At 39.8% G+C, this 16,664-nt stretch overlaps 1 protein-coding gene across 2 annotated transcripts in view; it reads left to right on the top strand.

The window, feature by feature from the left end:
* tbc1d22a (TBC1 domain family, member 22a) overlaps nucleotides 1-16,664 on the top strand; it is a 121,567-nt gene that overhangs the window by 82,696 nt on the left and 22,207 nt on the right. For both annotated transcript variants that reach the window (XM_080051055.1, XM_080051056.1), the window contains exon 12: nucleotides 1,426-1,553. In XM_080051055.1, coding sequence (XP_079907181.1) covers nucleotides 1,426-1,553 — 128 coding nt within the window. The remainder of the gene's footprint in view (nucleotides 1-1,425; nucleotides 1,554-16,664) is intronic.

Below are 16,664 nucleotides of genomic sequence, written 5' to 3'. Positions count from 1 at the left end.
ATCACAGTTTTAATTATTATATAATTTCTATATTCATATTAGTCTATTGATCATCACGCAAGTGAACAGTAACGATCGCGTGCAGCCGCAGAATTACATTTCAACCTGACATAAATAGCCCATGTTCAGTGGCACAGACGTTAAAAAACTCCTGTTAATAAATAAATAAATAATGAGATACATACAATAGGTTTATTACTCTGAATGTAGAGCATGTCACGATGTGTAAGGTGGCCGCATATGAACGACACGAGGGCTGAGAACTACGCTACTGATCAGATAAATGATCGGTCAAACGTAAAATCATCAGGAAATGATAAAAACATCCCGATCGAGATTTCTATGGAGTGATTTTGCTTTAAACTGTACAGGGACGCGTTGTAACAGACTCTTTCTTCAGTCGGAGCTGCAGTGTAAAGTGAAAACAATCTCAGAGTAGGTTACAATTCTGACCAATGAAATGAGTTCGGGGCGTGGCCCCATCGTGCTTCCGGTGGAGCTCCGTTTCTCCATGGGTCTGCAGATAGGTACTCTTGACTTTTTCAGATAAACGTTTTTCTCCCGTGAACATGTATATATTTATTTTAATCTGTTTTGAAGATTTATTGAAATCTTTAGTAGAAAGAAACAAATTGGGTCAGATTGAGAACAGATCGAACAGATAAGCTTCATTTTTAAAGTTCGAAGTGTGAATTTTTAAATTATGTGAGAACCAATTAGTCGGCCCCAATTAGTATTCAAAACACACACACATTCTTTATATAGGGTTAAAGTCAGTGTTGAGCCTGTGCAATATTCAAATCAACATACTTCCAAAGTCTGACAAAAAAGTCACGATTTTGTTCAAACCCCACAGGCGTTTTGAAGAGGTTTTGCACGGATTGACCTTGCGTAACAGGAATGAACATAATTACAGTTTTAATTAGCTCCAACTAAAAGCAATAATGTCAAACAAACACACTGTATTTGTTACATAAACATGCCTACTCTTCTCACCTTTGCATGTTTTCGACCTACAGTATATTCACACCGACATTTGAATTGCTTTGGAGCTTTACTTTACAAGGAATACTTTTTTGTCTCTCTTCTCATCTGTTTGGTGCGTAGCTTTTCTCAGACAATTCTGATTGCTCCGTAATTACATCTCTATTATGAGGAAGAGGCTCCATTAGTGATGGCTGTGTGTACGTGTGACACTCACTGCTGTAGTAATTAACAGAGAGGGGTGTTATGAAGGAAACTGTCCGTCTACACACTTGTTATTGTCATCATTAGGTTAACCAGATCATAAAGGATTTTTTCACATCTTGTAGACATCCTTCACTACTATTTAACTTTTTTCTGATCTTCACACAACTGCGTAATGCAATACCTTGGTCTTAAAAAGGAATATTGTTCTAATTGCGATCATTTTTATTTTGACAGATTCTGTGCACCGCCACATGTCGCAGTACGAGGTGGAATACCTACAGTTTGCTTTCCGCTGGATGAACAACCTCCTGATGAGGGAGCTGCCACTCCGCTGCACCATCAGACTGTGGGACACCTACCAGGTACAGACATGCAGCAGAGCTACTTTGGTTTGGCTATCTGTTCATTTCTATTTGTCTGGCACTGCATGGGATCTCAGAAACAGGGTATATTATCTGATAATGACATCTTGCATTGCTGCTTCTGCAAACCCTTGCCAATACATTCCTATACAACCTAGTAGCATGATGCAACTTTATACATGTGTGGTGTTACTAAGGCATTTTAATCATGGCAATCTCTATGATAGATTTACCCATCCAGAGCGTATTATAAAGCCTAAGTATAGGCTTCTCAGCTCCATCACACAGACACACTTCTGACAAATTTACACTTTAGTTGTTATTGTAACAGGATGAGACAATTTGTTCGGTGTTAGCACAACACACATGGCGTGAGAGAGTGCTGTGTTGAGGTATAGCAGCCACACTAGCAACAGAAACAACTGATGCAAGAGAGGAAAGGCTTGACAAAAGTGAATGAAATATTGTTTCAGGACAACAGCTGCAGGTAAGAGATTTGTTTTGTTTTTAAACCGATTTTTATTGGTTTTCAACAGCAACAAAAGTTAAGCATTTCACCCAGCTGCAATTACACACAAACTTTGAACAGAAGAAATAATAATAATAAAAAAGAAAAATAATAATAAAAACATACAATATATATCAAATTAAAAAAATTAAATAATCTGACTGCACCTCTTCCTAATTCCAGAATGACACACATAAACTTTCCTCTACATTGTCCTGCATACAGTAACATTAGTGTACCTACGTATATACAGTATAATAGTCACACAGGTTTTAACATTTCAACATTGTACACGACGAGAAGTAATACAAAGTTGAATAAAGACAACCGGAAAAAAACGTATTTAAAAAAGATGGAGAAAAAAAACACGTATGAGACCACTCTGTTTTGATGTGGCCCTATGGCACCAATCGAGTCAATTCCACAGGCAAGTAGTCAAGCAGAGGAGACCATATTTCAATAACAAACCTCTCATTGTCCTTCAGCACTGCACTGATTCTTTCATGAGAGAGGACCCTGAATATTTCCCTGTACCACAGTGTGGCAGCAGGTGGTTTATCTTTTATCCGGTTAATCAAAATACATTTGATGTCCAATACCAGTGTCACCTAAAACTAAACACCAATTGTCCCAAAGTTTGAACTGTAAATGTGTGAGAGATTTGTACAGGATTTCAGTAATGAAACGGAGACCTCGTTAGCCCCTTTCACCTGTGAAACAAAAGTTTTTGCTACTACACTTTTGATTTAATTAATATTTGTATGACTGCTCTGCTGTTTTGTGTATGTTTAAAGCAAAGCCTATCACTGTTGACCTAGATGTGTGACTGTCGTGTGTGTGTGTGAGAGAGAGAGAGAGAGAGCAAGATCTTAGTCCAATTCAAACACATCCGTACCTGTTCATTCTGCTGCCTTTTTACATTTACACACAGCTTAATAGGCGCCTCCTACAGTTATGCCATATTGTTAACCTCGGTTGGCGTTGTCAATAACACCTTACGTCTTGCTATTGATTCAACGAGGTGTGTGTTTGTGTGTGTATGCTTGAGTGTGTGTGGATGGTCCAAGAGCTTGAGCTGAGTACATATAATGGATTTTCCAGTTGATGCAGAGGTTGAGAGTGTACGATACAAGTGAGGGTTTGCTTAGATGAGGAAGGAGGGGAGAAGATGCGTGAAGATCATTGCAGGGTTTTGATGTATGCTTGAAAATGATCTTCTCCATTGGTGGCAATTCCAACTGCGGTAGTCAGCTGAACAAACATGTGTATGTATCTTTTTTGCTGTCATATTAGCAACAGTGTCTGCAGGTGTGTGCCCCTGTTGTTATACCTGCTGCCACCTCTCAGCATCTTGAGCATCAATCAAAGTTTTTGCGTGTTTACTTTTCTCTCAAGATCCTACAGATTTCTCTTTCCAAAGGATTTGTACTAAATGCAGATGTCCGTGGCCATAATTGACCCTTTGCTTTGTGTTGTTTGTTCGGTCTCAGTGCAACAATCAGAAGTTCCCACAACTCTGAAATGGCGGTGTGAAAGGCATTGTGTAGGAAATTGAGCTTCACATTTGAGGTCATTTAAAGTTGCACAATTGTGACCAATTATTGTACCTCTAAGTGACTTTTGGTTGCCTTCAAGAGCGAGTTAGGAGAAAGGCAAGGGGTAGCTAGTTTAAATGGGTAAGAGAAAGTGAAAGGGGCAAAATCTAAAGTAAAAGCGGACGAGAAAAAAGTGGAGGGACTTAACAAATTTAAATAAGGACACAAAGCCTTTCATAGCTCAAGTGCTTAGTCCATAGCCTTCATCAAACCAAAGCTTGGATGAATAAATACCAAATGAATCTTGTATGAATCTTTATGAACTTTGACTGAACTTTTGGGCAACATGAGACAGATTGCAACTGACGGGTTAAAACCACATAACAGCAAGGACGGTATTTTAATTTTTTGCCTTACTTTAATTAAAGCACCAAGGCCATATTTTGTGTCAGATTTAGTTTGTATCTCAACTAATGAAAACTGATAGAACTGGATTTACATTACTGCAAGCTCGAAGGGGAACATATTTTGCAGCATGGTATGATGAGTATCATTCTCAACTGATATTATATAATTGAAGAATAACAGTTTTCATATCATCATATCGTCTTATCTTATAAAACTTTGAATATTTGTCATTTAATTTTCACATAGTTTGCGAAATATTAATTATGCAAATTATTACACAAGTACTTTCAATATTTTTAATCAAAGAATTCCAGAATCCAAAGATTCATATCACTACACATTTACTTATAGTAATTGAACCCTGTTGGTAAAGATTCTTTTCACATGCTCTGTTCTCAATAACATAGCACTTCTCTGTCAGCTGCAGTGCAGCTCTGGTCTACCTGGAAAAACGAGTCCTGACAATCCACGTCGTCCAGTTGAAGTGCAGCCTCTCCACTCACATGACTTATGTTAGTATCTGTGATTAGAAAGCCAAGGAAACCAATTTATCTCAGAAAGAACACTTCATTGACCCGACAGCAGCAATATGTTTTCATGAACCCACTAGTTGGTCAACCATCCCTTATACTTACCAATAGGCTTTGAATTCTAGTCGAGTGAAGGATTGATACAAAAAGTGTGCTTTTATCTTCTGCATTTTTGACTGAACCACAGCTCACCAGAGCTAGATAGCAACATCTTGAATGAGTATTTACTTTCCAGGAGTGGAATGTCAGATAGTGGGGACTTTTATTTCGCCAAACCAAGTCTCTCCTGCTACCCTATTGGCAGATTGGCAGACACGTAGCTTCAGATGGGTTTGTAGTCATTTAAGTTATTCTTGATGGATGAACTGATGGTCAGGGAGTGGAAGGGAGGAAAAGATAAGGTGATAGATGGACATTTGAGGAAAGGTTTTCTTTTTATGCGTGGGCGACCTTTGCGGCAGGATTATCCTGAGTAATTAAATGAACACACAATGGTCTTTCATTATACAGAACATGATGTCTACATAGTATCCATAGTTACAAGCAGTTAATTTTCTTTTTTTTTGTTTGTGTGTGGTTTTGTGTATATTATGTTCATGCTGTTACAGAAAGTGCTGCCTTCAAAATGGATTCGCTGCATCATTTTCCTGACATTTAGTTCAAATTTGTGACTCATTTCCCCGAACGTAATTTACACCTTGACGTCAGAACAGACTGCACGCTGATAGATGAGTAGTGAAAGCCACAGGGTAGCTGTTTTCATTATGATTTAAATCATTTTGCAGATAGATTGACAACACACAAGGTTGTTTAAACAAGCACCTGATCAAGACATTCTTATCAGACACATTCACCAAACATAATACTGATTTTGGAGAGTTTTGAAAAAGCACAGATTACATTTTGGATGTTAAATTACTAAATTTAAAAGTATTGTTCCTACAGTGTCCAGTTTATCCGAATGATAGTACTCTGTTAACACTGAGGAGGGGGGGCACTATGAAAGTGTGGACTACCTCGATTGCTATGAGTATTTATACTCTTGCAGGGTTTTTCCTGCATTCAAAAAATTTTGGCGCCCGCCAAAGGAATTTTAGCGCCCGCCAAAGGAAAATCCTCAGCGCCAAAGTGTTTTTTTTTTATATATATAGATAAATAAATAGAAATCTACTTATTCCAGTCATATTACTTGCAATCTCAGTTGTAAAAAAATAAATCAGGTCGGGGATAATCGTTATTAAACTATCATTGTTCCGCTCGCCAGGGCATGTAGGCTTATAAATGCAGCGCACCCTTTCAGCCGTGAGCTCCGCTCGGCCCCTCCCTTATCTGAGTTTAGCTATCGGCTCGTCCAGAGTAGGAGGGAGATGTTGCGCATTGCCGGGTGTTTTGAAAAACTTCTAGATGACGAGAATAAAGGTAAAACTAATTGTGTTGTCTGAAAACACTTCAGACTCACAACAGACTAAAATAATGTGCAAGATTTGTCACACGCGAGTAACGTGACATACGCGACCGAGAGAGAGAGACAGAGAGAGAGAAAGAAAAGTGATATACGACCTGATCTGCACCTTTAAACATCCCGACCAATTTGTTTATTCACTTTAAGTCGAATCATAGTGGTCTATGACCAAGCAATCAATGAATAAAAACACAGGAAGTTTAAAGCTCCTTGACTCCTGCCACCACAACTGTCAACACTACAATGCAACTGCCTATCCAGCCAGCTCCATGACATAAATAAATCATGCCCTTACATTCAATGCTAGCAAAAGACGTGCCTTATCAACACCATTTACAACTGGTTATTTTTATTTTGACATATTTTTTTTAAATTATTAAAAATATGTTTCACTTATTTAGCCTATTTCTATTCTCCCTGTTTTCAGTTCAATTAGGCCTTTGTTTAAAGTCCAAAGTCATGGTGTTATTAGAAAAAAACCTTGTTAAAAGTAAAATAAATGCATAATGTTCTTAAATCAATGATTAACTGTCTTTAATAATCGTGATAACACAATGTGATTACTCAAAATAATCATGATTATGATTCATAATCGAGCAGCCCTACCTTCTTCCATGGTTTAGATCAATTAGAAACAATTAAAGTATTAGGCCTAAATAGGTAGGCCTAGTCATTTTGGCCTATTTTGACTTCATATATAGGTTGTTTATTGTGATTTCATAAGCGTCAGTGAGCTCCATGGTAACACAGTGATTGACAAGCTGACTGAAATGCTCTTGAGCTGGACAGAAACTCCCCTCTCCCAACCCAACACCCCTCTTAAAATACACAAACCGTTTGCCTTTACTGTCGCGACCTCAAAAAAAGTCGGTCGCGTACTGACCCCCCAAAGGCCCATTCTGAGCCAGGAAAAACCCTGCTCTTGTATAACTATTGTATAATAAGAAGTCAAGAGGATGAAGACTTTGCAAGGGATTGTACCTTTTCACAGTTTCTGTTTGTGATTGTCATGGATCGAATCTTGAGCTGGTGCTGAGGTGTGAAGAGCGGGGGGTCTCAAGGTGCCTTTCTGCATTTTGCAGATAATGTGGTTATGCTGCCTTCTTAAGACGGTAGGTGACCTTCAGTGTTCACTGGTTTGCAGCGGGGTGTGAAGCATTGGGGGATGAGAGTCAGTACCTCCAAGTCTGAGGCCGTGGTACTCTCCTGGAAAGTGGTAGATTGCTCTCTTTGGGTCAGGAGGAAGTTATTGCGACCAAGCAAAATAGATGCATTATCTTTGGATCGTCGGGACAGGTTCTCTGTTCTAGTCCTCACCTTTGACCATAAGCTTTGGGTAATCATCGACAGCATGATATCATGGATACAGGCAGTTGAAATGACTTTCCTTCAGGTAGGTTTGGCTCACCCTTTGTGATGAGTAGAGAAGCTTAGACATCCTGGTAGAACTTGGGAGTAGAACCGCTGCTGCTTTCCGTTCAAAGGAGTCAGATGAGTTGGTTTGGACATCTGATTTGAATGCCTCGTTGTCAAGGTTTGTTAAAGGACACATCGCATTGGGAAAAGATGACGAAGCAGACCTAGAATATCCTGGAAAGGTTGGATACACCTGGGTATCCCCCAGAAGATCTGGAATATTTAACTTGGTAGCAAATCTATACGGCAATATATTGTGATATTTATTTAGTGATAACTATCCATTTCCAGCACGAAAAATGTATTTTTTGATTTGGGTTCTGAACTACAACCTCCGCTCCTGTAGATGTTACAGTACGGTGCCAGAGTGCAATTCCTGGTACGGTGGCAGTGTGAAACCTGGAAGCAGCATGGCCATGGATGACAAAATTAGAGCGGCCCCTTCCAAATACAAAGATGAATATCACAATGTATCGTATATGTATCGTATCGCAATGAATCGTGATATAACATATCAGGACTAGGGCTGTCAAAATTAACGCGTTAACGCAGTGTGATTAATTTCTGGAGTTATCGGCGTTAATTTTTTTAACACATGTGCAAAATGATCCGCCCCGTACATCCCACCGGCTCTGTACTACAGTCACTCAACGTTGTGGCTGACCCAGGATCAGTAGCTGCGCACAGCCAAACATAGCAGCACGTTAGCCCGTGCCGTGTTTTAAAGTTTTAAACTGTTAACGGCCACGTCTGTGTCACAGTATATATATATGCCGCGGGTGGCAGTTGATGTCGAAGCAACAGGAGGAGAAACATTGTCCGCTCTGTTCAGAGCCTGCGAGGACACAGACGTCTGCAGTTTTCAGAGGTGTGTGTGATCAGACATCAACATAACGTCGGCTTCCTGGCACACATGAACAGTCCCCTAGGACGTGGTCGCGCGTACAAACGCACAAACGCACGCACGCACGCACACACACACACACACTCCGCAGACTGTAATCAAGTTGTATTCAATAATGCACAACCTATAGATTCACCAAATAAATGCCATTCTATAGCCTATCCTATATTTGCCCAAAGACATAGTAAAGAGACAGACCAATTGTATTATGGTTTGGTAGGTAGGCCTATATATTTTAGTTTGATTTAAATTTATTTTCATTATTAAAACCATCATTTGGATTTTCAAATAATAAACATACTAATTTTAAATGTACATATCCACCTTCTGTCATTTATCTTTCCGTTCATACAACAATATACAGAGAAAATTCAAATTTTTCGGGCATATTTCGAATGGTAAAATGAATCATGATTAATCCACAGAATCCTGTAATTAATCTGATTAAAATGTTTAATCGTTTGACAGCCCTAATCAGGACCCATGTATCATTATGCTTATCTTATCAAGAAGTCCTTGCCAATTCTCAGCCCTTTTTTTAGCTCACTAATTATAACGTACAGTGTATTAATTTGATGGAATATTAAGGTTAGCGGTATTGAAAGTAATTATCTCGAAATACCCTGATACTAAAAAAAGAAAAGGGTTTGGATGGGTGGATGGAATGTATAAATCTGACAACAAAGACTACATTCAAACTTAGTGTCCACTTCTAAAGTCTAAAAAAGAAACGAGGAAATGAATGATTAAACCGTGTTGTTGCTGTGTCGTGACTTAACAGCAACCCAAGCACACTTTGTACTTGTAATCCATCCGCTAAATATTTGATGTGATACAATGTCGTTTGGATCGCAGCACCAGCACACCCTTTCAGACGACACACAAACACGCACACACGCCTTTTTGGCAGGCTCTGTCACAATCCCTCACCCCTCCAGTCCTACCCTGAAAGGAATATTAGCCCATATTCGCTCATTAATCTTTCAGTAGAGCTGACAGCAATTCACAACGCTCCCCTCTTCTGTTCTATTCTGCTCTCCTCTGCTGTGGGCTCGGGAGGTTGTGCAGGTCGTCCGCTGATCACAGAGCTGGCGGTTCGATCCTCACCTCCTCCTGTCCACATGTCCAATTGTCCCTGGGCAAGACTACTCAGTGCCACATTGCCCTGATGGTCAGGCCAGCACCCTGCCTGCTAGCTCAAGATAAAAGGATATATAAGTGAAACCATTTAACTTCGTCTCTTTCTTGCTGTACGGCTGTTCTGCCACACCGCCATGTCTTTTGTACTCGTCATCTTTCTTCTCAACTAATACAAAAAGTGTTCTTCTTTACTTCCCTTACTCCCATGTCCTTACCAAGTGCCCTTTCTACTTTGTACTTGCCATCAAATGAACACAAAAGAACCCATTCAATGTCGTTTCTACAAAACAGCATCTTTATAAGTACATCAATGCTTTCCCAAACCATAGCTCAAGGCACAATTCTCATGGTAGTTGCTGTCTGTGTGTGCTCAAGGATTCATAAATCGTCCCTGATAACAATTATTTTACATACAAAAGCTATTAAAACTATAGTAATCATGTGTTTTAACTAGTGGTGGGCCGTTATCGGCGTTAACGTGCTGCGTTAACGCAAAACTGTTATCGGCGATAAAAAAAATATCGCCGTTAATCTCTTATTCCACCTCCTGTTCGGCTCAGGGGAGATGGTTCCCTCCAGGGCCGATGGCTGTTCGCCGTCAGGGTGAACCCCCTTCCGTGTGTTCTCTGGTCGGGTAATAATAGCCGGGGGCCGTTGTTGACACTTGAGGAGCCTTTATTGCAGGAGCGAAGCTTCTCTCACACACCCGCCGCTCTCTCTCTCCATCACTTGCCCACGACACACACCACCTGGCTGCAGGATCGCTAATGTAACACTCAGCGCCAAACCCCCTTCACAAATCTGTCTATTCAATGTTTACTTATGAATGTATCCATGTACGTAACTCTGACATGTACATAACTTAATTTATTGTTAATAATATGGTCTGTTTATAAATTCGGCATATGATTAAAGCATCTAAACGCCCGTAATCATGTTAAACGTTTACTGTTTTTAAGTTATTAATGCCACTCGCTCCCGCAGATACACAGCAGAGGGAGGTCTTATATTCAGCCATTGCTAAAGGGAGTGCTGTATTATGGAACGGCCGCTGTGGTACGAAATTCCAGTCTCAACAATGTTTCCTACACGAAATTATAACTCTAGCGTCTACAGCCCGTTGTTTTCATGTAGTGTAACTTGTGTAATGTGTTACATTATTCAGCTGTTGCCGTGATGTCGGCTAACGCTGATGCTAATGATAACTAGCTCTCCGTCGCACAATAGACTGTAGGTTGGTGTTGCAGCCAGCTGTTAGGTGAAGCGCTGTCCCACAGGTAAAAGCCATGGACCTATAAAGCCTGTCCAATATTCACTCTAGTCCAGCTTCTTGAAAAGTTTATAAGGACTTTATTATTTATGTAAAAATTATATTTAATGTTTCACTTGAAGCACAAAAGTAATGGCTTTATTTTCTGTTATAGCCTATAGCCTACCCAACAAATTAGTTTTTTCGTTTTTTTTAAGCACAAAAAACAGTGCAATGTTGTGATTTTTAGCCTTATATCTGATTAAATTGTTAGAATATTATTTGTTCGCAATAATTAGACACTCGTTCTGATGACGAAATGAAAGCCACCTGGCTTGAGAAACACGTTCTCAAAGACTTACTTTGAGTCATTATTTAGGGAGCACACACATATTATGAATGAATTCAAATGAGACATTTTAATCTAGATTAATCTAGATTAATTCCAAAATTAATCTAGATTAATCTAGATTAAAAAAAATAATCTATGCCCACCTCTAGTTTTAACTCACTTAATTTTTTTAACTTGTGTTTTTGTGTTTGACTTATTGCCTATGCTCCTTTTCAACAGGACCAAATATGAATTATTTATTCATGTCCTAACAAACTCGATTTCCAGGCTAGATTAATGTAGCTTTTTGACAAATGTCGTGAAAGCACATCCATGATTCACCACAAAATAGAAAGATGTCGCCTTGCAGGGAAATACAAATTACACTGTTTTGGTCTCTCAACATTTGCTAATAATAACCGAAAAAGACTTTTGTATGTGCGTGTGTATTTGACTGTGTATGTGACTGTGTGTGTGCGTGTGCATGTGTTTCAGGGGAGATTTTAACCCGAGTGCTGTAATGTCTCCACTGTGGTCTTCTCTCTGCGGTGTGGCCATCTGTTCAGTGGCCTGATCCAGTGCTTTCTCTCTATCTCTGTCGTCTTTTCCCCTTCTGTATTTCGCTCTGTAGTCCTATCTCAATATTTGTCTCTTTCTATTGTTTTACTGTCACTTTAAAAAAAAAATGCCCTGGTCTGGTTCTCCCTTTTTTCAGTTTTTTCTCTATTTGTCAATGTTGATCTCAAGAGGAGGAATAGGGCAAGGAACAGGGAACAAGAAGGATAGAGGAATGATTTATAGCCACACACACACACACTCACACACACACACACACACACACACACACACACACACACACACACACACACACACACACACACACACACACACACACACACACACACACCTCCTCCCCGGCAGCAGACAGACAGATTGACTGTTGTAAAGACAGACAGGGACCAAATTATCCTTGTTGTGTGGAGCATGAAATTAGTAAGTAGCTCAGTGTGGCAGCATTAGCATGGCTGTTAAAGGGATGCCGAGACTATTTCAGGTTTTGAAATATGGCCCTCTTCCATACGGATGCTTGAATTTAGCAGGCATGGAGCTGTTTAGCATTTTTAGCTGCCATGTTTAAAACCATTGTGTAAGACCAAATGCTTTGACCCAGGTGGAGAAAATGTGTTAATTATCTATCTCTTGTTGCAGTAATTTACAAAAGATTCACATTAAGCACAGACTTGATTAATCAAATGCTATTGTTCTACCCTGCAGTCTATGTGTGTTGCTTTTATGTTCTCTAATATTAACCAGCAATATCAACATTTCATAGTCAAGAATTTTACTTTTCATGGTTTAGATCAGGGGTTCTCAACCTTCTGCAAGCTGGGCCCCCCCAAAGCTGGGTCATTGCAGTTGGGCCCCCCCACCGACCCTGACAACCCCCCCCCCCCCCCCCCCCCACCCCCCACACACACACACCACCCTACACAGATAGATAGATAGATAGATAGATAGATAGATAGATAGATAGATAGATAGATAATCTATTATTGTTATTATCAAGGGCTAGGCCAGTGGCGCACCTTTGAGTTGAACATTGGGTTTAGGGTTGGGGTCCGGAAATTTCTTATATTTTAACGTTAAATTCTGGTGCACTTTAAAAGCTAATTATGAGATTGTATCAATGAGACACTGAGGAAATGTTTTTTTTTTTTTTAAATCTCCTTAGAAGAGAAGAAAATAGTAGCCTAAATAGAACATACACAGAATACATTCTACAATAGGTATACCTGTTATGAAAAAGCTTCACAAAACAAAGTCTATGATCAATGGGAAACACTGCTGTCTGACAACCCAGTTCAGAGAATGTTTCAACTATTGAGTCTTGGATTTGGAAAGTGGCCAGATTTAGCTCAAAATGCTACCTGCGATTAATGTGCTGTGCAGCCTGAACAGCACAGTTCAGGCTGAGTTGTGTGTCTCAGTGGCGATTCCAGGAAATTTTGACTGGGGGTGGCCAAGGTGGGCCACAGAGCTAGAGTGGGGTGGCCATCGCACCCCTGAATGAATAGCATGTGATATGCTGTACAACCAATTCAAAGATGATTTATAATCCCAAATGCCCAAATCATGTTAGTATCCATTGTAATGTTTGTCAGAAAACTAAACCCCTGAGGGGGGTCTGGGGGCATCCCCCCCCCCAGAAGATTTTTTTGTGCTTTTAACATGTAATCTAAGCATTCTGGTGCATTCTGGCGAAGATAATAAAGGAAAAAGTCAATATTTATTTCAGTTCAGATGAATAGTAAAATTAGCAAGACAACATAACTTGCTAGCAGCCAGATGCCTAACAACTGGACAGAGGGACGGATGACCACTAGCTTTTGACCAAATATCTTTCTAAAAAAATAAACCTTTATTTATGAAATTCTGCCCTAAGAACATGTTACACTTGCTAACTACAAACTTACATTTTTTTATTCAGATTTCAAAAATCTGCTGGGACACGTGCCCATACACATGCATGGGTGGCACGCATGTCACCATTAATTTAGTACTTGAAAATTGCAAACTGATCTCATATCAGTGGATTGGAGTGTTTGTGTGATGAACTTGGCAACTACCTATCAAAAAAAGTTAAGAAAGAAAAAAAAATACATATCATCTCTGAACTAGGCTACATATCAGGAAAAAAATTTAAATTACAAAACCGCCCCACCGGTTGAGAACCACTGGTTTAGATAATACATTTTTTTAAGATGATCAACTAGTTTAGACCCCTTGTCACATTGCAGGTGTCTTTGAGTTATTAGCAGTTTCAACCAACATTCTCCGTCCAAACCTTTTTTTATATGCATTAAATAACTGTTGGAGGCCAGAATAGGTATAAGTGTCAAATATTTCACAAGTAAAATCCAGTTCTCTCCAAAGGGTCATAAGATAAATCTAAGAAGGCGTAAGATGATGAATGGGCAAGAAATAAGCAAATAACATACTGTAGTTCTGCTACACAAACCTGACTCTTTATTTGGCCTGACCCCATAGTTGGGAAATACTGGACGAAACTACCTAACTATATGAAATGGTCAGCTCCACCTCAGCCATCGACAACAATGAAATGCTCCTTACATATTAATCTGTCAGCATAAACAATATAATAACGTCATGTATGATAATATATCAGTCATAGTGAGCCATTACCTGCAGTGAGTAATTTTACTTTTGATAGTTAAAGTAAATTATTCTGATAATAATTTAAGATAATTATCTGATCTGAATACGCCTCTCACAACTGACCTCAATATATGTTCTCATCTATCCTCAGTCTAATATTTTATAACCGTCATTTTTCTTTCATTGAGCTTCATCTTGTCTAATGGAGCAATTTCATTTGTGAAGCATATTTTATTTATTTCGTGCTGTATTTTTCTTATATACATTGCCTTACATCATAGACCAAAGTTTTAGCAATTGGCGGACTCCAGTACTTTCCTTTTTATATAGAATTAGATTTACAGTGTTGATGAAAGATTAAAAGTATCTGCCAGGAGAGCAATTTATGTAGTTACACATGTGTTTGTGCCTTACAGGAATTTGCATGTCTTCTTGGTTAGAGCTTTTCATATAACCTAAAGGACAAACGTTACCTGCTAAAGTGGTCCCGCTTATGGTGTGATTCCTTTTTACTCTTCCAAAATATTTGCCTACACAAATTTGAACATTTTATTCAAAAAGTTATATTATATGAATTACTCGCAAAATCATGCGACAGAGTGACACAAACAATAAAATGTTGCATGGCTTAGAGAATATACCAAACAGATTAATTGTGTGACCATCCCAGGGGAAAGTGGCCCACACACATTATGGAATGCCTTCGTCTCAAAAGCAGCACACGTGTCAAACTTAGAGCAAGGTTGAACGGATACTGCAGTGATCTGAAATGGACTAAATCCGTGGAGAGGTGGGAATTCTTTTTATTATTTTTTGGCTTGTTCCACCCCTCTGACTTACTTCAGTGCTTGGCAATTTAAAACGTAGCCTAGAGCAAGACACACTGCATTGGAGAAGCTCGCACAGGGACAGAAACTATGCTGAAGTTACTTTGAATGGACAACTGGAAGCCTTTTCCTCCCAGTCTGTGCTCCCTTTCACTTTTAGAATGGATTGCATCATGACATGTGACTTGTCGCCCCAGTCATCTACGTGGTGCACACTGTCCCAGCCCTTCCACAAATTGCACAAAGGCATACGTGTACAGCTACAGCTTATATCATTTAACGTCAGCTATCGGCCATATTGCTACCCCAGTCATGTCCATACACATATGATTCAAAAACAGCTGTAAAACCACAACCATAGTGCCAGCAGGCTCACCATATTGTGTAATTGTTGCATCAGTTTGGATCTGCTTGTTACTCTATACGGCCTCCATGCACCCATCACCTTTTCACCTTGTGTGGAGTTCGGTTCTTCGGAGTATCGAGTTAGTCCCGCGTCAGGCCGCTTTGTTTTGGATGGATGGGAGCAGTCAGACAGCCAACGCAGCAGTTTAGAGACACTGACATTGCAATATGGCTTCTCGCTCTCACTCTGCATTCTACGTTCCACATTTCCTCCTGTGCTCACCTTTAGCCTCCCACCCTCTCCGTTACTCATGCACTCCCCCTTATACTTCCTATGCATTCTCCCTATCGACCCCCACCACAAACACACACACACACGCACACACGCACAAACACACACACACACACACACACACTTTCTTTCCACTTTGATCAGCAGTGCATGTCAGTCATAGTCTCGCCTGTCTCAGCCAATATGGCTGCCATGACACAAGGGGGGTGGGGTGGACCAAGCATAACAATGGAAGAGGAGGGGGAGAGGAAGAGACAAGTTTTAAGGAGTCACCTTGACACTCACGACTAACTTTATTTTGAAAATCATAATGACAAGAAAGCCTCGAGCTGAAGCAGCAGCAGGGGTTGGATGGGGCATGATGAAGGGATAGAGAGGAAATGAGCGATGGGTGGTGGGATGGAATCTGCCTTCACATACTTTGATGTAATCAAATATGGTACTAGAGCAAATTGTGGACTAGCTTAGCTTAGCATAACTGGGGGGTGGGACTATGACTTTAGCTACATAGATAGAAGATGTACCTTCCAGCATCCCTAAAGGTCACCAATTACAATTTTTTCAGTCTGTTAACAGCCTTTTATGCTAAGCTAACTGTCTCCTGGTTCTAGCGACATAAACAATGCACATAAATCAGATGGTATCTATGTTTTTATCTAATTATTGGCAGGAATGGGAGTAAGTGTGATTCCAGAATGTTGAATTGCTCCTTTTAAACAAAATTCAATCCGTGTCTCTGGCAGCATTTTCTTCTTGAGTGCGTCCAAACGATATTCCATTAACAATGATTAAAGAAATCCCAGGGTAGAAAATGAGCAACTTTCCTACCTTTTGAGAAGTCTGAATCGTTGAAGCCGTTCATCAATGAAATATTTTATGTTTCTGTTGTGGTCGACAAACGACTTAGACGATTAGAAAGTTTTTCTCATTTGCTGTCGATCCACCAATCATGAAGGCATCCGGAGCGCTTTTGTCATTCAAGTGATT

The sequence above is a fragment of the Ammodytes marinus genome (genome assembly GCF_949987685.1).
Source record: "Ammodytes marinus genome assembly, chromosome: 22".
NCBI lineage: Eukaryota > Metazoa > Chordata > Actinopteri > Uranoscopiformes > Ammodytidae > Ammodytes > Ammodytes marinus.
Note: the sequence above shows the minus strand (reverse complement) of the source record. Positions and strands in the feature narration are given on the sequence as shown.